The sequence below is a fragment of the Ptychodera flava genome, chromosome 1 (assembly GCF_041260155.1).
Source record: "Ptychodera flava strain L36383 chromosome 1, AS_Pfla_20210202, whole genome shotgun sequence".
Classification (NCBI taxonomy): Eukaryota; Metazoa; Hemichordata; class Enteropneusta; family Ptychoderidae; genus Ptychodera; species Ptychodera flava.
Genome location: NC_091928.1, coordinates 18607006 through 18632740, shown reverse-complemented (window position 1 = coordinate 18632740; position 25735 = coordinate 18607006). Strand labels below are relative to the sequence as shown.

The 25735-nt window shown below is 37.3% G+C and overlaps 2 protein-coding genes across 4 annotated transcripts; both read left to right on the top strand.

Annotated features, from left to right (window-relative positions):
• The first annotated feature begins 5876 nt into the window (after positions 1–5876).
• LOC139132004 (uncharacterized) lies at positions 5877–12045 on the top strand. 3 transcript variants are annotated; one of them, XM_070698361.1, is made up of 6 exons: positions 5877–6010; positions 8524–8700; positions 8894–8950; positions 9256–9357; positions 9624–9748; positions 10350–12045. In XM_070698361.1, exons 2-6 carry the CDS (start codon positions 8539–8541, stop codon positions 10477–10479), a joined length of 576 nt encoding a protein of 191 aa, XP_070554462.1. In that variant the 5' UTR covers positions 5877–6010; positions 8524–8538; the 3' UTR covers positions 10480–12045. The 3 variants fall into 3 exon arrangements, with proteins under 3 accessions (XP_070554462.1, XP_070554470.1, XP_070554474.1); XM_070698369.1 differs by having other exon boundaries at positions 5883–6014; XM_070698373.1 differs by lacking the exon at positions 5877–6010 and adding an exon at positions 6970–7073.
• A 3287-nt stretch (positions 12046–15332) lies between these two features.
• On the top strand, positions 15333–23741 carry LOC139131993 (uncharacterized). The gene is made up of 6 exons (XM_070698351.1): positions 15333–15473; positions 20061–20214; positions 20658–20714; positions 21012–21158; positions 21636–21814; positions 22281–23741. Exons 2-5 carry the CDS (start codon positions 20074–20076, stop codon positions 21786–21788), a joined length of 498 nt encoding a protein of 165 aa, XP_070554452.1. The 5' UTR covers positions 15333–15473; positions 20061–20073; the 3' UTR covers positions 21789–21814; positions 22281–23741.
• Positions 23742–25735: the final 1994 nt, after the last annotated feature.

Sequence of the window (25735 nt, the reverse complement as noted above, 5' to 3'; positions counted from 1 at the left end):
CTAAATCGTTTGCCCCAAGGTGGCTGCCTAGATCATTAATAAATTGTTTAATGTACCCTAGAAGTTGCGCCGAAAATGGAAATGACAGGAAATCAACTTAAGGTTCTGAAAAGGAATTGAGTATTCAATACATTTTCAGGTCCTCCCCTTTGCAATATCAATTTGTTTCAGATGCCCCTGGCATGTTGTAAATTTATTCAAGTTCCCCTGTAATCCTCCGCCCCCTCCAGAGGTGTTTGTGAATGCTAACTAAATCACACTGCTTGTCTAGTGTATGAACCTAGTCTACGACGAAATTCTTATCTCACGGAATAATTAATTACGAGTGCTGTGTTGCAGTTAGCTAAACAATGGCAAATTCGAATTGCTCCTATAAGAACCCAATAGTGTATGTAATATACTGCCAATGATATGTGATGTTTTTCTGTATCTGTATCTGTTCTCAGGTCGTCAGGCAGAACATTGATGTCATCATTATTATCCTGAGCGTCTCGCTGCTTGTTGTTTCAGTTTTGACATCAATTGCTTCGAGAGAAATCGGCAGACGCTACATAGCTTATAGTTATTATGCATTGCCTTTCTACTACGGTTACCTGGCAGTAGAATATTTCACAGGATTCTTTCGACGCTGAAGGCAGACCATTTTCTGGTCGACCATTTTATACAATTTTTTAGCAAACAAAAGTGTAATTAATCACGTGCGCTTCCGATAAGATAAATATAGGTTTCAGACAAGTTCGTGTTTAATGATTGATTATAAAACTAGTTGACCAATTTATAAAATGACGTGTCCGTGTAATTAATGGTGTATGCTTACGACATAATAAATGTAGGTTTCAGACAAGTTTTAAGCGGCCCATTGTCCCTTCGTGTTTATCGCTTGACCATAAAACTGGTCGGCCAGTTTTATACAACTTTTTAAACAAAAGTGTCAGTGTAATAGTGATGTACGCTTCCGATATAGATGTAGGTTTCAGAACAGTTTTAAGCGATTCATTGTCCCTGTGCTTATCGCTTGACCTTTAAACTTCAGCTTTCAGAAAGCGGAATATTTAAATGAAGGAACTATTCTGCGATAGTCATAATAAACACGATTGGAACTAATTTGGGATAATTGGATTTTCACATTTTGCAAATTTTTCAAAAGTGTTAGGTGCGCAATAGCTGAATGTTGCAATATCGCAAATAACTCATAAAAACAATTTAGTGTAAAACGAAAAGCAGATGAGATTACTTTTGTAGATTAATTATCCCAAATTAGTTCCAATCGTGTTAATATTAGATTTTCTCAAAGTCGATGTGTATCTTTATCATCATAAGCTTATGTCGAATTCTTGCCTTGTTTGAGTGAGAGTGGTTGAGACATGTCTGGCTACTTTATTCGGAGGGAATCGAGCACCCGACATACTTCCGAATTTTCTGATTTTCGTCAGTACCTTGTATAAACAGGCAGACAAGTTCAATTTTCAACTAAATATGACTGTACAGTCAATTTTTGCATGAAAAGGGATACTATTAAACATACTTTCTAAACACCATACAATTTCGTTAATTTGTTTCCATGTATTTTAGGTCAGTAAGAATTTTATATTTTATATATATATATATATATATATATATATATATATATATATATAAGGCTATACGCAAATGTTTCATTTTATTTGCGTAAAATGTATCAAAAATGCGTACAACTACATGTAGTTACCTATAAAATAGCTGTATGCGGGATAGCCAAAACCTAGTTGAAAAGTCAATGAATAAAAACTGTTCAATAAAGATCAGCAGTGACAATGTTTTTTTTTCTTTGACGAGTTTTACAATCTTTAGTACTCTTCTGTTCTATACTCTCTGACGACGGTATTCGTTTCTGACTGATTATTTAGACTACTACTTCCGACGATGTCTTTGCTGCCTGAACTCTATCGTCGTTACTGTGAATCAAAGTCGCAAAGTTTTAGACTTTCCATGGTTATCACTATATGTCAGATTTATGACATCTGCGCTCAGACCGTTTCGATGTTTTAATCGTGTTTAGGGTACTGAACCCACGTACACATGGGCGGGACAGATGAGACTAGAATCACAGCGCCAATTATGGCCAACTTTGCAATATTCGCGATAATCGTTGTAAAGAAGCATGCAGACCGGCCATTAAACTATTATTCTAAGTCTGCTTAGCATTAGTTTAAATTGTTGATATTCGACGTGGAGATCTTCTGGGTTTACAATTACGCATTGGGTGCAACGGGGTAAAAAACATTTTTTTCATATTTAATTTGTTTAACAGAGTAGATTTAATTGTCAGCATTGATTATGTGTAGCTCTCTGATAGACAAAGATTACAACGCTTGCTTTTGTAAAAGTAACTCGATGCTCTGTCAATAATTGACCATGATACATCTGAGTACTTGTCCTTGTTCTTGAGAGACCAAATAAACTTAGGTTTTCAGTATATACTTTTCTCATACTTTTTTATGATTGCATATGATTAGCGAGGCGTGTCTTGAAGGTGTTATGAGCGAGGCCTATTTTAAGTGTGGAATTTGGGTGAGGCGGGTGAGACGTAAATACCAAAACGAATAGACAAAGACCTGGTATACATGACACTATATGGGTGAGAACACCGCCAAAATTATCTTGAAAACTTTATTTAAACTTATCTCATTATTATCATTATTCCATTGTTTGGTGATTTAATGATAATTATATCAGTATTTGGCCATTATTTTGCAATTATTTGATCATTATATGGATATTATTTTGACATGATTATGAACTTATTTGGTAATTCGGTTGTTTTGACATTATTCAGCATTGATGTCTTGATTTGGAACTTATTTCATCATTATTATGCCATTATTTGGTGATTTGGTCATTTTTATGTCATTATTTGGTCTTTATTATGCGATTATTTGGTCATGATTATGACATTGTCTTGATATTATCTTGATATTGTCTTGACATTATTATGTTAATTCGGTTCTTTTGCCATTATTCGGCATTGATGTCTTGATTTAGAACTTATCTTATCATTATTATTCCATTATTTGGTGATTTGGTCATTTTTATGTCATTATTTGGTTTTTCTTATGCAATTATTTGGTCATGATTACGACATTGTCTTGATATTATCTTGATATTGTCTTGATATTATTATGTTAATTCGGTTCTTTTCCATTATTCGGCATTGATGTCTTGATTTAGAACTTATCTTATCATATTATTCCATTATTTGGTGATTTGGTCATTTTTATGTCATTATTTGGTTTTTATTATGCAATTATTTGGTCATGATTATGACATTGTCTTGATATTATCTTGATATTGTCTTGACATTATTATGTTAATTCGGTTCTTTTGCCATTATTCGGCATTGATGTCTTGATTTAGAACTTATCTTATCATTATTATTCCATTATTTGGTGATTTGGTCATTTTTATGTCATTATTTGGTCTTTCTTATGCGATTATTTGGTCATGATTACAACATTGTCTTGACATTCTCTTGATATTGTCTTGACATTATTATGTTAATTCGGTTCTTTTGCCATTATTCGGCATTGATGTCTTGATTTAGAACTTATCTTATCATTATTATTCCATTAGTTGGTGATTTGGTCATTTTTATGTCATTATTTGGTCTTTCTTATGCGATTATTTGGTCATGATTACGACATTGTCTTGACATTCTCTTGGCTTTCAATTATCTGACCTCCTTTATTATCTGAACTCATTATTTGACCTGCATTTGAACCCTACCCAGAAATCATTGCACATTCACAATGGCGCAGATGATACGGTCTGTTCCCTCGCATAGAGATAGAAAAACGGGCTTTGCGAAAGTTTTAAAGCGCAGCTCAGCACATCGCGTATCTAGAATAGTTGTTCGTGCTAGAAAACTGAGATCGACCACAATTTTGGATTAAAAATCGATTATTTTCGGCGGCGGAACTGGGCTGTGTTGGGTAGCCTTTGGTGGCCTGTTGTATAGTAGCCCTGCGTACGATGCTGTGTGTTCCGCTACAGCTAATAGCCCCGCAAAGACCCGTACGTAGAGTTGGTGACTTCAAATCCATTTTTGGACTTGACGTAAAAAGCCAAATTACTGCCGAAATTCAGCGTTCTTGGGCCCAAGTCGTATCCCTGCCTACCTCAGCTACTCGATCGCTTCCAAAAATGCCAGTCTTTTATTCTTTTTTGGTAAATAACCGTCGATGTCGGCAACTCTCTCGCTAGCCCTGCGTACGTACGCAGTGTACGCTGTGTGTTAGGAACGCACAGCATCGTACGCAGGGCTAGTAGTAATAGTATAGCTATTACACCTTGCCGAGCGTACAGGTCTGTGTACCGTGTACGCGTGTGTTCTCGGCGTTATATGGTACAGGCCCACGGCACGTTTCGTAGATCGTCGTCGGATGGGAAGTGACTAAGACCGAGGTTCGGTCTTCGGCCTCACAGTGTCAGTCACTTCCCATCCGACGACGATCTACGAAACGTTCCGTGGGCCTGCTATGTTATATGGTGGAGGCCGTATAACCACAAGACAATGTCGTAATCATGACCAAATAATCGCATAAGAAAGACCAAATAATAACATAAAAATGACCAAATCACCAACTAATGGAATAATAATGATAAGATAAGTTCTAAATCAAGACATCAATGCCGAATAATGGCAAAAGAACCGAATTAACATAATAATGTCAAGACAATATCAAGAGAATGTCAAGACAATGTCGTAATCATGACCAAATAATTGCATAAGAAAGACCAAATAATGACATAAAAATGACCAAATCACCAAATAATGGAATAATAATGATAAGATAAGTTCTAAATCAAGACATCAATGCCGAATAATGGCAAAAGAACTGAATTAACATAATAATGTCAAGACAATATCAAGAGAATGTCAAGACAATGTCGTAATCATGACCAAATAATTGCATAAGAAAGACCAAATAATGACATAAAAATGACCAAATCACCAAATAATGGAATAATAATGATAAGATAAGTTCTAAATCAAGACATCAATGCCGAATAATGGCAAAAGAACCGAATTAACATAATAATGTCAAGACAATATCAAGAGAATGTCAAGACAATGTCGTAATCATGACCAAATAATTGCATAAGAAAGACCAAATAATGACATAAAAATGACCAAATCACCAAATAATGGAATAATAATGATAAGATAAGTTCTAAATCAAGACATCAATGCCGAATAATGGCAAAAGAACCGAATTAACATAATAATGTCAAGACAATATCAAGATAATATAGAGACAATGTCGTAATCATGACCAAATAATTGCATAAGAAAGACCAAATAATGACATAAAAATGACCAAATCACCAAATAATGGAATAATAATGATAAGATAAGTTCTAAATCAAGACATCAATGCCGAATAATGGCAAAAGAACCGAATTAACATAATAATGTCAAGACAATATCAAGATAATATCGAGACAATGTCGTAATCATGACCAAATAATTGCATAAGAAAGACCAAATAATGACATAAAAATGACCAAATCACCAAATAATGGCATAATAATGATGAAATAAGTTCCAAATCAAGACATCAATGCTGAATAATGTCAAAACAACCGAATTACCAAATAAGTTCATAATCATGTCAAAATAATATCCATATAATGATCAAATAATTGCAAAATAATGGCCAAATACTGATATAATTATCATTAAATCACCAAACAATGGAATAATAATAATGAGATAAGTTTAAATAAAGTTTTCAAGATAATTTTGGCGGTGTTCTCACCCCATAGACACTAGCGCTGCATTCTGCTAGACTGTGGTGGCGTACTAGTATTCAATAGCGTGAGTGACGTAGGAAGTTCAGAGGTCAGCGAACTTTGCTCTTCGTCAATCTAACACGGATACACAACACAGAGATACACAGTATTGTGCGGATTGGCATCGCCTGCTGGGAACTACACCTGTTTCACGTATTCTGTTCGCCAGATCGTTGAGGTAGGTAAGTGGTGATATAGTTTCCTACAGCCGTGCATAGCATTTGTGTAAAATGTGCTTCGTACGGTTTCCCAAAGCAGTCAGACGTGGAAAGCTCTGCCGAGCTGGCGATGCACCGAGCCAGGCACTCAGATTAAAAGTGTACAGCTGATACCAGGAACTGCTCGTATATTCATGATATTGCTACCGACAATAATAATAAAGACGTAGCCGATGTCGATAAACACAACTTAACTCGACGCATTGCCGAAAATCTCCAGGTACCCGAAGAGGGTGGGGGAGGCTAGGTATTTGTAGATATTGGAGCGTCGATTATATAAGGGGTATCCAACATCATTATCATATGACCGAAGGATGGGTATAGTGTGTAACCTACTTTGTTATGACTGATTAGCAAACGATTTAGATGTATGTACGCTTCATGAATACCAATGGCAGTAATACTGTTTAGACATTCGGCCGAGGTGAGATGACGGTCACCTGGTGAATTGATTACATATATGTAAAGGGACCAGATGTCTGTCGGAGTTATTTACAATGTGTCGTATTCCAAGGTTCTTTCGTTCTGCGCAGGAATACCGCCGGCGGGTATTTTTAGGTCACAGTGCGGCTAGGCTACGCGTCTCTGGGCAAACTCCAGCAACTACCAATTCATGCCCTATCGTCTGGGCAATGTATCCAGGGCTTATGTTCATCTGTACGAAATGTAATGAAATTTAATCATCATTTTAACAATGATGGTGACTTTATGTTAGTTGACAGTTCAGTGACGACATTCCGAAGGGCTAACATCTGAGGTATTATGAAGTTTAAGTTCTAGATGTGGGGACTGTCTGTAGCTGTAGGTAGGCCCTATACAATTTTTCTTCCTGCCAAAATACCTTGGGATTTTGAGATAACGTTTTGTCACGTGACCAAGCATTGTGTAAGGTGATCAGACCATGTTTTGCGCCAGATATGTTTTGTTTGTCGCATTTGACGGGGTTGGTGGGATCATACACAGCAGTGGGGAGATTAAAATCTGGCAAGCAGAGGAAATCAGATCTGCGAGTTTACATGTACGGTGAGTGTCACAGTTACATGTTATGTTAGGCAAAAAAATGAATAAATAAACAAATTGTTCGATAACATGGCTTTCAAAAATAGGGTAGGTAGGTCGACAGGATTTTTTTTCTCCAAAATATTTGTATTTTTAAGTGTGCATTTTTCAGGGTTTCAGGCCGGTCAAACACTCGCCACAACATTTCCAGAAAAATGTATGATACATTTAAAGGGAATAAAAATATATAAAAGACATGCTCATTCAAGCAAAAATCAAATGCAACGCGTGATTTTTACGGGTTTTTTCTTTCTTTTTTTTAACTTCCGTGTTTACTCAGCTCCAGAAAGTTTCGGGTCGGCAGGTAAAGGGTTGGTCGGGTTATCGGAACAGCACAATTTTTTTGTTCGGCCTTTATGTTCAATGTGTTGTTGCTGTTGCATGGGCGACACATTGTGTCGGTAACATAAAGCATGAAAAGATGGGCGACATGTTGCTTTATGCTTGAGGAGGGGGCGCTAGTCAGGCTATAGCCCTGCGTACAGGTCTGTGTGTTCCGGCGTTATACGGCCTCCACCACGACCGTATAACGCCGGGAACACACAGACCTGTACGCAGGGCTAGTCAGGCTAGTACTTCGTTCACTTATGCATGGAAGATTGTCGCTTGACGACTGAGGCATCTTTGCGTATGAAAACTTTGAATTTTTAGGACGCTTTATCATGCCGAAATAGTATTTTACAGGACAGCTCCCGCTACGTTCCACACTTCTTACATTTTCACAGAAGAAACGTTTTTATCTCGATTAGCGTTACCCACTGCAATTTGAGATGGGGATTGTAGTCGAAATACGGTGTGCCGCACCGTCACGATTTCCAGAGAAGAGCATTGCGAATTCGCGGTCTATTGATGTGTGTACGGCAAATCAGTGATATTAGTTGCAAATCAAAATGCTTGCGTGGGTCAATAAAATGCTAGGAAACTACAGCGGCTCCTACACCCGAAACATGTCACCGGTACAAAGTATAAATAACTGTAACTGCTGTCATATTAAATAGACATTCGTGGTTTTCGCTGTCACAATTGCTGTCATTATCGTCACTATAACTACTACGTTAAGCCGACGTCATCACCAATGCAAGCACTGCTACATTCAATTTGTCACTACAATCAATCAATCACCATCACCACCACCACCATCATCATCATCATCATCATCATCACCATCATCATCATCATCATCATCATCATCACCATCATCATCATCATCACCACCACCATCATCATCATCATGAGCAGCAACAATAGTAACACGGTGGCTGTGATTTTGTCTTCATTAATTCACCGTTATGTGATCTGAGAACCGTTGTGGTATAAAATAGTAAGCTTAATATTTTATAAAACCAACAACACGTGTTTGCCAAAAATGATACTTTGACCATAAATGAGTGTTCTGTTCTACCACACATTTCAGGTCTGACAGGACAAGATGACTCGAATCCGCGGAGCACAGAATGACGTAGACAGCGCTGTTGGGTTAGCCATCACTCACATTGTGTTGGGACTCATATGCATTGCGCTCGAATTCACCATGGTTGAAAACGAATGTTACCTAAACAGCCTAGGTGTACCCCTGTGGACTGGAACACTCGTAAGTGGTCATGCTTTATATCGCAATCGTCTGTCTGTCTGTCTGTCTGTCTGTCTGTCTGCCTATCTGTCTGTCTGACCATTTATCTACCTATCCTTGATGTACCTTCATTAGATAGTAGACCTAAAGTAAGAGTTTAATCCTTCTTGTAAATTATTACCCTTTACCAAATCTGGACATGTTTCTCTTCCAGTTTATGACAACCGGAGCAGTTGGTTATACCTTGAAGAATGAGCAATCACCAAAAATTGTAAGTTACTTTGAATGTGTCCGTGTAGCACTGTAGGTGTCTGACAAGTTTTGCTCAAAGCTTACGTCATTTCATGCTCGTCATTGAACACAGTGTAATGAATCGACAGGATTTGTTTTATACAAAAGTTGCGATGATGATGTTTGTAAAACTGGCACGATTCTTTAGTGTCGATTTGTATAACTTTAATTTGTTAAATGAAAAGTTTCCATGACTACAGCAGTATGCAAATAAATATTTGGATTAAACACGCTTCCCACACACCTCGTGACGATCTGAATTTTCTTTCTCCGTCTATTTAAAAGGTGCGTGATTACTTCGCCTTGTCAATCATCGCCATATTTGTATCCATGGTGACGATTACGTACGGATCTGTTGCTGCCTGGGCAGATTATGAAGATGGCAAGGTGAGTGTATGTACGTGCGCGGGGGGGAGAGAGAGAGAGAGAGAGAGAGAGAGAGAGAGTGTGTGTGTGTGTGTGTGAGTGAGAGTATGTGAGTGAGTGAGTTTGAATTTTGGGAGATGCATAGTATGAACCAGTCACTATACAATAGTTGTTTGCCTAGACTTGCAGGTCAGGCCGAAGATTTTGCTCCCAATGTACCAACATGGCTAATTCAACCTGTACATTAATCGCTTCATGTTTTCCATTTCTCCTTGCTTATCTCACAGACAATGCAGGGGAGTCTCGGTGTCACCTTGGCCGTTGTTGGAGGTATTGAATTCTGTATCGCCATCGCTTCTGCCAGCGTGGCTGGTAGTCTCAGTGCAGCAATGAGACAGTACGCACCACTAAGGTAAGGTTTGTTATGGAAGAGAAATCCCTATTCATCCATCTAGTTAACTAAAACTGAATCGGTGCCGGGAAAATCATTTTTAAAAAGCGGACAAATGTTATAAAAGGCGTAAGGAAAACATGTGTTTCCGTAAGAAGCTCTCAGGAAATACGATTGGGGTGTCTGGAACTTTTATAATTTTTATTTTCATATCCGTACGACCGACCAATCCCCCCAAAAAATCGGCTAAACCATGCATGATTTAGGAAAATTAGAAAAAAAGTTTAGGGGGTCGTAGGTTTTAAAAGAGTTACTTGAAACCACATAATAGAGGTAGCCAATAGATTCCTCTCTCTCTCTCTATGAATTTAGAATTAGAATACTTTCACGAAGAGTGTATCTGTATCTCTCAGTGTGTCACTATGAGCCTTGACAGTTTGCAATTCAGATTACCTGCAGATTCAAACCCATTCTCTGGGGAAGTGTGACGTTTTTTACTTGCATGTGCATAACGTTAGTGCTCTTGGTAACGGAACCATTTGGTTGTTGACCAGGTGTATGCTAGGATTCAGAATCATTCATTTGAAATGTGTTTTCCCTTGTTTTGTCTTCCTTATTTCAGAACTGTGACTACATACGAGACTGACAAGGGCAGAACCATCATCATGGTGCCAATCTTAAGTGATGAACTGCCGATGGTTCGTGTTCCAGACGATCACCAAGTAGCCGATGTCAAACTGATCCAGGCCTAGTTCTTCGGTCAACCCCCCAACAGTTTCATAAGACAATGTCGAATTCCTACCGTCTGAATATAGACCAGAAGCTGGCTTTACGATGAGACGTGATTGAGCCGGGACGGCTGCAAGGATGTTGCTGCCAACACGCGTCAAGTATTAAGCGAGTTTAACGTCCATATTCAGTACCTCCACACCATATTGACCAAACATGGGACTTTGATCATATAGCAGAAGTTCCGATTGCAAGACACCTTTGTTTTATCCATATCAGTCTCACAAAATCATTGCTACATGTTTATACCTACCATGCAGCATTTCCTAATTTGCGATCTGTTCGCGATAATAGTAACTAGGGCTCTATTTCAAGAAACATTCAAATTTTTTGTATGATAGTATTCTGGAATATCCATGATGCTATCAAACTTTGGACCATATTCTAAGTACTAACAGAATCTCATTACTGAAAAGGGATGTGATATTATTTACCATTATCTTAAATAGCATAATAACTTGAGTCCCAGCAGTTGAAATGTTTTCAATCACATTGTAAACGTTGTATGTACACAATCAAAGCATTTCGTATTCCTTCTCATTATAATTATCATAATCTCTTCTGTTATGGATTTCCTCCTGCACGGTCTTTGTGCATATCTCAGTGTCGCAAGCTTGTCAATCTACGATTTCCTTCAGTAAGATGTACGCACATCGATCGAGATCAAGTGACCTTCTACATTTCAAGTCCTGTATCCACTGCCGAAAATTGATTTGTAAAACATTTAACACACGAGAACAAAAAAATTACAATGCGTCCTGAACAGTACTACAACAGTACTACATGCAGAACTTTATTAACAGAGTCCATTGCGTGCAGCGACAACTTGAAGTACGCGTCGAAAACTCGCTCGAGCCTAATACTCTGTTAACCTATGTTTCCTTTAACTTTTGAGATACTTTCCAGTATTTTTGTTCCTTTGTGATAAAGAATTTTTTGTTCTGCTTCCAAAATCACGTCGAATAGCTGGCTTATTCATCCTATAAACACAGTCTGTATGTCAGATAACAACCGATGTTATTTTTGACAGCGAATTTTTAGTTTGGACTAATATTCATATTCATATTCATATTCATATAATATTCATTTTGAATATTGATAAGGCAGATTGTCCACAAAACGCTGTGCTCAAAAGCTTATACTTTGTCTTTGAGCATAGGAGAAAAAGAACCTAAACTTGTTTTATAGAGCTAAAAAGCTATTTTGCCTTTAACAAGATGACAAATTCCATTACTTTGATCCGGAAACATTTACTTTCTGTGCAGGTAAACAATAGAGACGACAATGTATGTTTTACATGAACCAATCAGCAGCTGTATTACAGATAATATAGTTTTGATCAAACAATTTTAATCAACAGGCACGTGCCACTAATATTTTTATTGTTAACCAGTACTTGTCTTTGGTCATGGTCATTTTGTCGGTTGAATTCAGTCTGTTTCGTTACCTTTTCTTTCTTACGGTGATTTTATTGGTGTAATTTTTGTAAAATTATTCTCAAACCTGCATTAAACAATTTAAACTATTCAGTTCCTGTGTTCGTGTCTGTCCATGTGTTAGTTTACTTCCTATATGTTACAGGTTGCCTTAACAGATATAAACTTTCATCAGCGACATTTTTCTTCGGTCAATTAATGCTTAGGCCAAATAAAAAAATATGTGCTGTTCCGATTACATGGTTTTCAAAAATAGGGTAGGTAGGTAGGGAATTTTTTTTTTCAATTTTTTTTATTCCTCAATGTGCATTTTGTACGCGTTCAAACAAACTATCAGTAAATAATTTCCTCATGTAACACACTCAAATTGAATATCAAACTATTAAAATAAAATAAAATCGCGTGATTTCATCCGTTTCATGTTTTTTCATATAGTTATGCTTACTTCCTGGTTTATGAAGCTCAAAAAAGTCTAGGGTCGGAGGATAAAATTGGGGTAGGTCGGGTAATCGGAACAGCACATATTTTTATTTTGGCCTTATAGAAGTTGTTTGACAACTTGTGCACCGAGTTTGTGTCAGACATGCATCTGGAGTATACTCTGGCAATTGATGGTACGCATATGACATCACAGAATTCAAGTTCACACTTTGTTCTGTGAATAATGGCACATTTTCAATCCCGGGTTTTATTACAAACTTTCACATCATGAAATTTTAGTACACCAATGCGTGACACATCAAAATGCATCGTTTGGATTTATTCCGACTCTCTGTGTCTGATTGCTTGCCAGTGTGGCATTATGAATGCATGAAAAGCAGCAGTACACACAAGCCACTTGTCTCTGAGCGACACGGTCTATATTAAACGAACTACGGCCAGGTAGACCGCCCAATAGCACCCGTTCATGGATGAGTTTTCATCTTCTGCACCCCAGTCGCATCGCTCTGTCATCGCTATAGTAAAGTGCGCCGAAAGTGGTGGGGGTTACCGCCGTAGACACATTTACAGTTTGTTTAATAATATAGTGACGATTACCGGAATATCCTAGCATCTAGTTTTGCTAGACCTCCGGTGCTGAAATGACAGCTTTGAAGTCTGAATGTGCTGTTGGCACCTTCCATACAAAACCTTATTCATACGAATTTCAAGAGTGCCTCTGTGTTGGGACTTATATAACACGGTGTTGGTAACACATGTAACGATTTTCTATTTTTAGTTTAACTTTTGTTCAGTTTAACGTTTGATAAAGCGCCGTTTGTATAAACAATGTCCGCCAAACGGGATACCGACATGTGTATACTGGACGTACGTGGTTGAGAAATATTTCACAAAGCATTACTATTTCACATTTTGTCGCCTCATGCTTTCTCTGAACTTCAAACCGTCTTTAAGGTGAGAGCATCTGCTTCCTTTTAAAACACATCTTACAGTGACCGTGATGTAATTTGAAACAAAAATATCAGAAGATTATTAGAGTGACATTAACCAAGCACAGTCCTAGCGAAATATCTGTGCTGAGAGGAAACGTTTGGCGGCGCACTTTTCCATATTAGATAAGGATAGGCAGTGTGAATACACGGTCATGAACAGAAAAAAGTATTTCTTGATTGAATTACAGCACCATTGTGTCCTAGTAATGAAAATGATTCTCACTAGTCTTCAAGTATGAATATTTTATTTTATTTATAAAATGCAAAAACAAACTTGATAGTTCGTTCCTGTTGAATTTTCAAGACCAGTAAGATGTCACGGTTTTGGCTTCTGACCTTCAATTTGATCTTTCATCTCATTGTTAACAGTGTATTTACATACTTTCTATCATCAGGCATGGATATTGCATGTAAATCCGTTGTATCACTCGTACAACTCAAACGCTTTTGTAATTTTGTTTATGGCGCTTCATTTGTTGCTTATTTTTGTTTATGGTGACTCATTTGTTTATTTATTGTTATGTTGACAAACAAAATGAACTGCTGAACAAATGAACAGACGAACAACATTCAACCCCCCACAGAAAAAAAGTACACCATGTAGTATCTATTAAGTGTATTTCAGAATTATCAGCCAAAGAATGAGTGTTTAAATGAGTGAATGAATGAACAAGAATGCAAACAATGGGAATGTAATGATGATGACTGAATGGAGAATGAATGAATGAATGAATGAATGAATGAATGAATGAATGAATGAATGAATGAATGAATGAATGAATGAATGAATGAATGAATGAATGAATGAATGAAGAAGCAAGAATACATGCAACGAAATAAAGAACTAATGAAAACATACAAAAAATAAATTATTATGTAAATAAATATGGCATAAATAAATAAGCTTATGTAGGATGTTTGAAGAAGAACATTTGTTTCGACTTTTAAAAATAAAGATTAACTTTGTAGATTGAATTGCAAGCGTAAAATTCTCTTTAATATTTTGAAATAATCATGCTGACACCGAGTTTGCATTGTGACCTTTGAGTCAGAAGTGCATATTGTTTCTAGATTGGTCATGTACTGCTGGTCTAGACACGTTTGACTTGTAGATATTTGAAAGAATTGATGGAATCACAGTCTTCAGAGCGAATGAAGATGGTTCAGAGTTGTTGATTAACGAATGGACAATGCCTGATATCGTCACTTCCCGTCGCTTGCACTGCACATGACGCACTCTCTGCGTAGCCGCGATGCAGTGAGTCGCACCTTCTACGGTAGAAACGCGAGGTCGGACACGTTGAATGTTACAGAAACAGTTTACTGGGTTGGTGGATTTGTGCATAAAACGGGACAAGTTAATGACACATTGCATTATGTGGTTTCATTTGAACAAATATACGCTATGCATAGCATTGTACAGTGATCTTATAAGCTTACAGGGGTAAATCAGAGACTATCGAGAAAAAAGAGGATCTGTTAAAGCATGAGCGTGAACTATCTGTGCCTGTTACGGTCTACGCCGCTATAATAAGCTGTGTGAAAATTACTCTGTAAATAAACTGTTAATCGTTAACCCAGAAGCCATGAACAAACAAGTTACTGTGAAGACCCCTGTAATATAATCTAAATATTTTGTATGCAGTAAAACGCGCAATAAATGTTCTGTAAATTCATACGCAAAATACTTAAAGGGAATGTAAAAGACTTTCGAAGTTAACGTATACAACTTTTCTGTGATTTCGCTGTTATGATTCTGCATTTCAGACACGTCAAACAGGAGCGCACACTCCCACGTAGAAATATTTCAGCAATGGCGTCACAGACGCCATCCGAATACCATGAGATCGATAGCGGATGGATACATGGGTATGAAGGTGTTGAGCGGCACTCCCAGGACTCGAACCTCACGGACGATCGAATCTACGTAGGAATGGAACGCGTTATCAGCTCACCGGGGCTAATAATTAACGTGAATACAATTACATCGTACAAAGTAGAGACTGGGCGGTTGGATATTTTCTGATCTTTCCATCTTGCGTGATATATTTTCACACAGTTTTGTCGACGTACTCGGGACGAGTCACGGTAAGCATAATTTTACACCAATATAACTCAACACACTTACAGTCAACGCGATTTCGAGATCGAAATTTTGGTTAGTTTTCGCGAAGACAGACATTTCAAAAATTATTGTTTGATAGGCTTACATCATGGCGTATTTTGGTTCCCCTGACCGTTACAAACTCATGAGTGTCGGTCTTCAGCTCGAGACTGATTCAGTGTCAATTTACTGTGATATCGTTCATATTTGGCGGTCTCAAGAATATTTGATTTTCCGTATAGAAGAGCAGTAGATATTTTCTGTTAGATCAGCGCCAACTTTTAAACTAAAGCTTCGCAGTCTATTCTTGAGGTCATGTAGTCGATGGCAAAATACCTGTTTAAAATTAACCACATATCCGCCATTTTAGAAAATGTTGGCGCAAGCTACAGGTGGTCGTGAACAAAGCAAGGGCGGGAAAATAAAGTAACATTTTTGTTCTAAAATAGGGAGAAAGGCCGTTGAACGCACATGCATGCAAGTATACTGAAGTTTAGCTAGTCAATAGATAAGTTTTATTATATTCAATTGTTGTACGGAGGAAAATTAGCATATTGTCATATTGTTTTCTCTGCACACATGTTGCTGTTTTATAAAAATGTTAGAGCGATGAAATCATAGCGGTATGTTCCACGCAGAGACTAAATACGTATCGAACAGGAAATATAAAAGTTATGACACACAAACAAGCAGGGTCAAGAATACGTTGCAGTAGAAGCATTGCTTCTGCAAATGAAAGATAATTAGTCTTAAATAAACTAAAGACACGTAAAAAATAAGTTGTAGCCCACCATTATAAGAAAAGCGCGGGATGCCGCGCACAATATAGTCTGCCACACATTTTATAATATTAATAATTACAGATAATTTGCATCACTACATATATTCCGCGATCCGTTAGTTTTTGTTATATTCCCTTAGTATTAGCACAGAGACTTGACCTCACACCATTTGGGTCACAGAGATTAGTGCCTGGTTTAGATATGTAAAAGTAAAGCCGAATTCCCTTAACAATTTGAAAGTATAAATCTTGTTCAATGATTTTTCTCTGTCAGATTTCACTTGGTATAGCAACAACCCCTTCTGAGAAAACGTTCTTCTGCAAAAGTTTGATTACAGACCAATTTCACAGGTAAATTGTTTTGTTGTTGCCGCCATTTTGAAGTTCGGTTACCACATATCAAGCTGGCTTTGCCAACGTTTAAGTCGCCCTATTATTTTCACATGTAGGCGCAAGACTATTATCTGAATATTATCAAATTACATTTGATATCTTTTCAGAAAAAAGGAATCGTGCCACTTTTACAAACATCATCGTAACTTTTAAATAAAACAAGTCCCGTCGATTCATAACACTATGTTCAATGAAAAGCTTGAAATGACGTAAGCTTTGAGCAAAACTTGTCGGACTCTTTAGTGCTATGCAAAACAATTGTCATTTCGCGAAAATACTAGTAAAGTGGACGATTTGTTATGGTTTATAATGATTTTGTGACTATGATGGTAAAACAAGAGAGCGGATGCATGTGACATGTGTAGGTAACAGTGCAAATTCCGATGACGTAATGCAAATTGATGAAGAACTGATACTGCGGGAATGTGCCAAATTTCGAACTGAACTTAGAGAATTCAAACGAAATTACATGTGAGAAATACGTTACAGGGACCATAATATGATAATGACGAAGATGGAACATAACTTTTACAATAGTTACAATTACGAAGACATTGGAAGAAATCTTGAAGAACTCTCAAACAGTGGAACTGATTATATTACTAGTATCATACAGACGGGTGACTCACGATAATATTATTTTCCTGTTTTTAACGGAAAATATCATGATTTAATCACCATGAAGGTTAGTTTATTTCAGAAAAAGGATTTTTAGCTCATATTTTTTTATGTTTTCGATCCTCCAAATGTATAAGTCGGAGTTTTGTTGTCATACACATGTAACTGCATTTCGATCTTTCCTGACACACGTAACAATTCAAAGCCGTAATCAAGCGAACAGTCTTTCACTGAACAACACAATGTGGAACATCTAGGTGTACAGAAATACATTTCTGGATGTCCAACACGCATCGCACAGCTGTAAGACCACTTACAGCGTGATCACAATATTGCCAACCTTATCATATGAATTTCAGTTTTCATGTAGTATTAATGTTTTTTTGCGTCCGAATTCAGCTTTGTGGGCATCGGCCAAAATACCAGTAGGTTCATTTCTATGGACTCATTGTTCAACGCCCTGTTTGCGGATGTGGCAAGTTGGGTGCGTAGGCCGTAACAACAGCTTAGCCTCTGTCTTGTATGTCGGCCATCTTAAAAGCGCCTATAGGATATTTCCCATATTAGTGTTGCATATTCATTATTAAGTTTGCTTGATCTACGTATGAAAAACTTGTCCGATTGTGTAACCCGTCAGGTTTCGCCTTACCAGCTCGACTCACCCATCGCTTCTTGTGCATTTGTTTTTCGCTAAGGATGACCTTAGCAATAAAAAATTCAGTGGATCCTAACGGATCATCTCGCCAACGCGAATTATTGCTATCGCCATTTGATTTATTGGGAGCGGGATGGCTGGTTAAACGGACTTTGTTCAAATGCCCCTTGTCGGTAAACAACCCACTAATATTGAAAGAGGTCAATTTTCATGCCTGACAACAACGGTATTATAAATATGTGTCGACTTCAATATTCAACTTTGACCTCAGATTTTTTATGTTCTTGCTTCAGTGCACCCGACAAATCATTTAACAGACATTGGTTATATTTCCCGACCGATGGGTTGCCTACTGTGAAGTGGCTAGCCGATACGGACATAAAAAATATTGAATGAATATGTCCCCATTTACAATTTATTCAAAAGCAAGACTTTATTGGGGCAAAACAAACGACTAGTATGTCTGCATGTTTTGCAGAAAAGTACAGCTAACAGTTTACTAAGCTTATCTGATTCGTTAATAGTAACTTGATGCTATAATATTTGGCGTCAATCTGGTTTATCGCAAGTGACCATGACATCATTATGGCATCGGGTCACCGTGCATTGAACTGTAATTCATTCAATGATAATGAGAACCATTTTGAACCATAATAACGATGAATAGACAATCTCTAATTTTGTTTTCTTGAGGAAAATACGATTTGATTGAAATAGTTATCTTTTATTCACATGTAAAGTCGTTCATAAGATTATTAACCCTTTCAGGCCTGACTTTCTGGTAACGTATCAGAGCTACCATTATAATTTTATGGCGCGATTAGAGTCTGAAAGGGTTAATTAGAACAGCAAAATGTTATTATTCGGAAATAGTTTTGACTTATTCGTTCTCCCTCTTCACATAAAATAGAGAGGAGCAACCGTACCATCAAACCTAAAACTAAAGCCAAAGCGTCGTTTTTGCTTTTCATTATGACTTTTTGGCGTGACTTTGCGACTTAGAATCTAATGTATTTCAGAAAGATTTTACAATGACCAAGAGTCGATACAGTCGCACATAAACCCCAGTATATGATCAAGACTGTTTGTCTCGAGACATGGCACACTTTTTGTTCGTCGTTTACTGTTAGTACGAAGTCGAGTCTGTTTCGGAATGTGTACTGTTCCTTTTACTATGAGTACCATGATGCGCCGCCATGTCATGTTTGTTTCCGCATTAAATGTCTAATGAATTTCCCATCGGTTTGATTACTGCACATACACAGCAGTTCACGTCCCAGGCTATCATGTAGTGTTAAACAGTAAAGGATGCGACTGTTAATTTCAAGTTTGTAAGCCATCACATCCAAAGTATTTGTCGTGATTTGTTAATTTGCTGTAACGTGGTATGCATCATTTTCGTTCTGATACATACAATTGTGCAAAAAGCATAGTTACCGGTAGAATGTCGAATGTCGGGTACAGATATATAGCCTCTCAAACTTTTACAATACTTGTTAGTCTACCGCTTTTTAGGGCTCATTTTGGAGCTCAAGGTGTAATAAGTTTACGTCGGTTTACATTTGTCATCGTCGTAAACCACGCGCCTCTTTACGGCAACAGCTTAGCGGAGCGGAGCGGAAATTATTGCTCTGGCTCGCGAGAATGACATTTGTTGAAATTTAAAATTTATTCGCCCTAGATTAATACGGGGATAGCTGCCGTTTTTAGTTTCAATTGTCCGAGTTGGTAAATATTTGGTAATTTGTTTCTCTGGTTCCAAAGTTTGCACGGCGACCCCTGATTTTCATTCTTGATTTATAAAAGGGATACTATCTAAAGTTTCAATATGATAAATGGGAGCAAAAGTTTAAGTCTTTCAATTTCAAGACATTAACTACCTTCACAGTTTCCAAATATGTTGACTGGTTAGCAGTTCGGAACTGCATCGTCTACATCAGAACCAGGAAAATATGGCAGTGTCGTCTACGGCCAAGACGAGTGAAGAACCTCTCGATTTTCAGTGAGATGAGGTTTATTACAAAATATATCGACAGGCCATATTCGGGTAAAAGTGTACGCCTGTTTTCCTCGGCTCTGAGAGTCACTCCAGAAAATCTCATTATTTTATTCCATCTTTTGCAGCAAATCATCCACCATGACGTCAGCGTCGTCGAACCGTTTTACAGGTGTCACGTTAATAATCTTCGGAATCATCTACCTTGGCCTGGGAATCACATTTACCATCCTCGAGTGTTATGGATTCCAGATAGGATTCCAGTTGTGGGCTGCACTCGTGGTAAGCAGATCTAGATGTCGCAGTTCTGTGTCATACAAATACCAAATTTTTGTTGAGTGACTCAAGAGCTGAGTCTTTTTTGATTATTCACTAGCGTAATTTTACAAGGATTTAATTTTTGCTACCTCTCGATTCAATCACCACTTGGACGACGGTCTCCAACAACCGATATTAGGATTCAAGTCGAACCCTACCGGAAGTTTGGAACGATAAATTTCTCACAAATCGCGTGACGTCAAACTGTACATCTAAAAACGCAGTCTTTTATTATCATTTTCCCTTATTCTTCTCAACCACTTTCTATTGAAATATGGATATGTCTTCTATCCAAACCTTCACACCACTGGTAGATTAGCAATATTTGCAAAGAGTGAACCACATTTTATGCCATTATTTGTTAGAATGTACTGTACATTGACAAAATTAATCTCATTTTGTTTCAGTTCCTCATAACCGGTGTCTTCGGAGTCTTAGCAAATGACAAGAGAAAGCGAGATCTTGTAAGTAATGACGAAAGAGTATGTATGCATGTGTACGTGTCTGCCTGTCTGTGTGTCAGTCTATGTATGTATGTATGTATGTATGTATGTATGTATGTATGTATGTATGTATGTATGTATGTATGTATGTATGTATGTATGTATGTATGTATGTATGTATGTATGTATGTATGTATGTATGTATGTATGTATGTATGTATGTATGTATGTATGTATGTATGTGAATGTTTTGTTATGTACGTAAGTTTATATGCGTCCTTACGTATCACGACTTAATTGCAGTATCTTAAATTTCAGATTCACGGTTACACTATCTTCTGTGTGTGTTGTGTCATCGCCTCGTTAATCCTGATCACTGGTCTGATCATAGCCATCGCTAACGAGTACTTCGGTGGCTACTGTCGGTGGTTTGATTGGTTCACCATTGAAGGATGTTCTGCTCCGGTAAGTACTTTGTCGCATGTCCGTCTGTTGACCTCAAGTAACCCGATGATTGGCGGGACGAACTCGCAACTATATGCCATGTAGAACCTTAAACGAGAGATATAGTTGACTAAAACTATTAGTATTAACCTACTTCTCATTTATAAAAGAAAACATCACCTGTGATAACTTTTGTAAAGTTTAATTCATCGGTCAATTTTATCCAAGATTAATTGTCAATTTAATTATAGTGTTAATCTTAGGTGAGGCGCCTGTTGGGAATGACACCATTGATAACTTGAGTAAACAACATCTTGACCATTCGGCGATAAATCCATGCAGGGCGTTTTCCAAAATTATACAAATTTGTACCCAGAATGTCGATACTGTTCGGGATATAGAAGGATCGCATCCTGTGGCGGGAACCTTGATTATGAGAACGCTTTCCCTCTGATCGAAGATATAATCTTTACTGATCACATGATGTCCCTTTCGCAGGTTGCCCGTATGGTGATTGATATCGTCTACCTGTGCTTTGCTGTCTTTGGTGGTATTGCTGCTATCGGATGCCTCTACGTTGCCGGCAAAATTTCATCGGAAGCGGAAGACGAGAGAAAAGACAGTCAGAAAGTCTACGACACTAAAAAGTGATTTGCAAGGAAAAGTTTGTTGTCATGGTAACACATCTCACGTCCAATGTTATTAATTTCATCAACGTCATTTACAATTTGTCTGTTTACTGTGCAGTATAGTAATACATATGTATTTCAATAGTTCTGGGAACTGTAAACTCATGAACACGAATGTTTTCATGACTTTATTATAATTCATATCAGGTGGTTATGTCCAAAGACATTTCATGGTGCTTCGTGCGTTTTCTCATGTAAGCTCATTGAACAAAAGGGTTGCTTAAAGTAGCCGCTACAAAGTGCAAGTCACTGAACAATCAATATCAGAAATCATTTGTACATTGACACCATTGTCAACGTTTAAAAATTAGTTTTTCAAATTGCCAATTTGTATAAACTCATGGTTACAAAGCTAAACGGCTCCTTAGCGGTATATTGTAAATTTCAGTCAGTTTCATGTGCCAGTCCAAGGAAAACGATCTTTTATGTATATTAATTCTTTTAATTACTTCAGATGTTTCAGACAGTGAAGAAGAACTATTTTCATCTACTGATGACTGCCCTCAACGTTCGAAGATTTAAGTGTAACAAAGCTGGCGGAATGATTTCATAATCGCGCCGTACATTTTCAACGCTTTTGACGGAAGAAAAATGTCCCCGTACATAAAGACATAACAGTAGGCCCCTATAGTGCCAATATATACATTTCACTGAGGACTTACAGAAGATTCCTTCGGCACTTAGTCCGCGATATTCTTTATTCTGTCTACTTTATGGTTCAATTTTCAGGCAATTTGTGCATAGTTCATGATATTTCTTAACTTCGGCAAATTTCTGTCTACATGTTTGAGTAGCAATACACAGGATGGTTGAATAGACCTAAACGGTAGGTTTAGAGGGGAAAGTATTGGCTTTTGTAACTATAGTTTCTTGTATAGCACTGACTGCTCCGTATTACATAGGCTAGATATGCATTTATAATATAGCACGGTACAGTGACATGATTTTTTTAATTTCATGAATCGAAGATGAATGGAAATTTCGCATGAATTCATTTATGAGTTGTACTTGGTGGCATATTAGAATTACATTTAATATTTTCCATTTTTTGTGTTTTTCTTTTTCTCCGAAATCATGCGGGCTCCTTTTGGCTAAAATGTTAATCATTCGTAACCAAGCTTCCTTTCTAGTATATTCTTTTGTGTTACAAAAACCCCCAAAATACTGTCCTTTTTTCGTATTGACGTTTTCAACAAATTAACTTTTATCGAATCTTCAAGTTTTAGTCAGTGGGTATTTGAAATTTTCTACTGATATCGTGTAGTCTTGTGACAAATTTCTTGAGATGGCGTGTACATTTTAAAAGCAAATATTGTAGAGTTAATTTTAATTTGCAAATTGCAACGAAATGAATCTGCCAATGTATTGTAGCGTTCTTGCCTCGTTTTTCAAATTTATAGATACAAGTTACAACGTCTTATATCTCATGCCAGTGTGAAATTGATCAAAGCGAGGCTAGCTTGATCTGATCATTCGCACCAATCTATGTGTGCCAGTTTTAGGAACTGAGAAAGGACCTAGACTACCCGTTTTCATGGAAGTGCGAAGCTCCGTTTAGCCTTATCAAAAATAGTAGAAATCTTGTTGCATCGTGACGTCTAAAAAATGAGTCACATTTATAGTATTCTAATAACACCAACAGCTGTGAGCTAGCATACCGAGCTTTCAAATATTTGTACGATTTTTTAAATCATTTTCTTGTCCCAGTACTATACTTTGTATGGTGTACCAAACTGTATAGGTCTTTTCTCTGTTCGTATCAATTTTCCTTTGATACAAAATTAATCACGTAATACAGTTTATGCTTCATGCTTTTTACACTCCTGTAATTAATAATGTGGAAATCGTTAGAAGACAAAGAAATGTAATTTATATTTGATGAATCGTTTTATAAATAAAGTTACGTTTCTTCCAACGGTTTTGAATCGATTTGGTTGTCATTTTTAAAACTTGAGTTTGAGTGTTTGACATCATAACACACGCAAGAGAAATCATCCTGTTCATTCCAAAATCTTTTTTGCTCAACTAGTCACCTCACACATCTTACAATAATATCATGTTTGTTATCATTGTGTATCCACTGTACTGTTAAATTCTTTGTTGCGGTGCGGAAGAAATCCAGAAACGCCCTCAAACGCAATGTGGAGAAGCAAAAACGGTATTTATTTCATGCGCGATGTGCCAAGTACAATAGGTGTCTACATGACTTGCATGAATCGCCGAAATGAATTTGGATTTATGTATAATTTGGTTTTATATGTCTCAAAGTATATTTCTGTATTAAAGCTTTCTAAGTCCACGATATGTATCTAAACACCGTGTACTAATGTGATCCTGGGTAACCGTAATCAGGGAGCTAGCGCTTCCTCTTCAACTCAAGTGGCGCCCTCTCTCGATTTTCATAGCTTCGTTGCCACTGTCGTTTTAATCGACTCTGTATCGATATTTGAAGCACATACAAGGTTAGTTCCTTGTCGCACTTGGAAAGTTGACTGATTGTGATCATTTTCTGCAGTGCGAGCCCTTCGCGCCTTTTGGTGACGTCACAAACTCGCTTGTCGTCTGGAAGGCAACGTTAAGTAGGTTAGTTATAGTAGTCATGTCACAGCAGTTTTCACAACTTTATTGCCACAGTAGAAATGTAAGTAAGTTTGCTTGATGTTTTCCGTTTTTCACGTAAACTTATATTTTTTCGTCAATGGCTAAATTATGAGAAAGTTATCATAAAAGGTGTATACGCAGAATATGCCCGTTTATCATATATCAGTTTCTGACATCATGACTTGTTAAAGGTTCCGTTCCCAGCTGAAACTGGGGGAATATCTACAATATAAATAGGTGTAATTTTCTTCAGCATTACCGTTGTTGTTGGTGGAGAGGTATATTAAAGCGAGGGACATATATTACAAGAAGAATTCCTGTGTTGCGTCGCAGGAAACGTTCCGTTCCCTTTGATATTTTTTACATTTTGCTGGCTGATTTAAAATTACGTGACCTCACATGAATATGATTCATTCACCAAAACTGAGCATTTTTCGACTTTCTTTCCAAGATACGATACACTGTCAGTACAAGTCTGAGTGCTTTGATGAAATCCGATAAAAATCATATTATGCCTCGAACAGTGGCCATGGCCGGAAACAAAGATAAATAGCAAAATAACAATATATGTATGAATTTATGTTGGCAGCAGTCTATGTAAATTTACCTACTGATAAACCTGCGACCAATGTTATTGTTTATAGCTTTTCAAAACAAGGGCAGCCACAACAAAATTCAGCATGGTGACATTATTGCTGTGAAAAAAATTGGTCCCTCAAGCGGCGATTTGCTAACCCCAAGCTTAATTTTTCATGTAATCTCTACATCATTGCTTCATTATCACTTATTGAATTGTTCACGCAAGTCAGAGGAATGTATAATGATGCTTAGTCTTAATATTAGGCTGTGTATATCTAAAACGATTACGGTCTAGTAATAATAAAATTATGCTTCGTAGAAACTGCCATCGCGCCATTTATGTACACGACTCTGCAATATCAAATATGGTGGCCGTAGAAATTCGTTACTGTATATCGAAAAGAACTTGATTTTTTTTCTTACTGAAGATGCTGTAAGTGTATTAGCCACAAATGGCACAGCTCCTGCAGCAAACCCGTCGAATGACGGACGGTTATCTCATGATGTCTGTATCATGAAAAGTAGATTTCGAGACAGCCCATGAAAGTCTGCAGAACTAATTAATCTATTCCAGAGAGAATATCGCCTCTCATAAACCTACCTTGTATTCAAAAGCTGGTAAGTTCACTACTCCGTTTTTTCTATTTCATGTTATAGGTCGCATGGTTTCATCAAATTTCATTCATTTATTCCGACCAGGGACATTATTTCGGACTCTCTTAATCTGAT

Coding starts and splice junctions, on each gene's coding strand:
- LOC139132004 (XM_070698361.1), top strand. CDS start 8,539: ATGACTCGAATCCGCGGAGCACAGAATGACGTAGACAGCGCTGTTGGG. Junction 8,701..8,893: donor CCCTGTGGACTGGAACACTC/GTAAGTGGTCAT, acceptor TTTCTCTTCCAG/TTTATGACAACCGGAGCAGT. Junction 9,749..10,349: donor AGACAGTACGCACCACTAAG/GTAAGGTTTGTT, acceptor TCCTTATTTCAG/AACTGTGACTACATACGAGA.
- LOC139131993 (XM_070698351.1), top strand. CDS start 20,074: ATGACGTCAGCGTCGTCGAACCGTTTTACAGGTGTCACGTTAATAATC. Junction 20,215..20,657: donor AGTTGTGGGCTGCACTCGTG/GTAAGCAGATCT, acceptor ATTTTGTTTCAG/TTCCTCATAACCGGTGTCTT. Junction 21,159..21,635: donor TTGAAGGATGTTCTGCTCCG/GTAAGTACTTTG, acceptor TCCCTTTCGCAG/GTTGCCCGTATGGTGATTGA.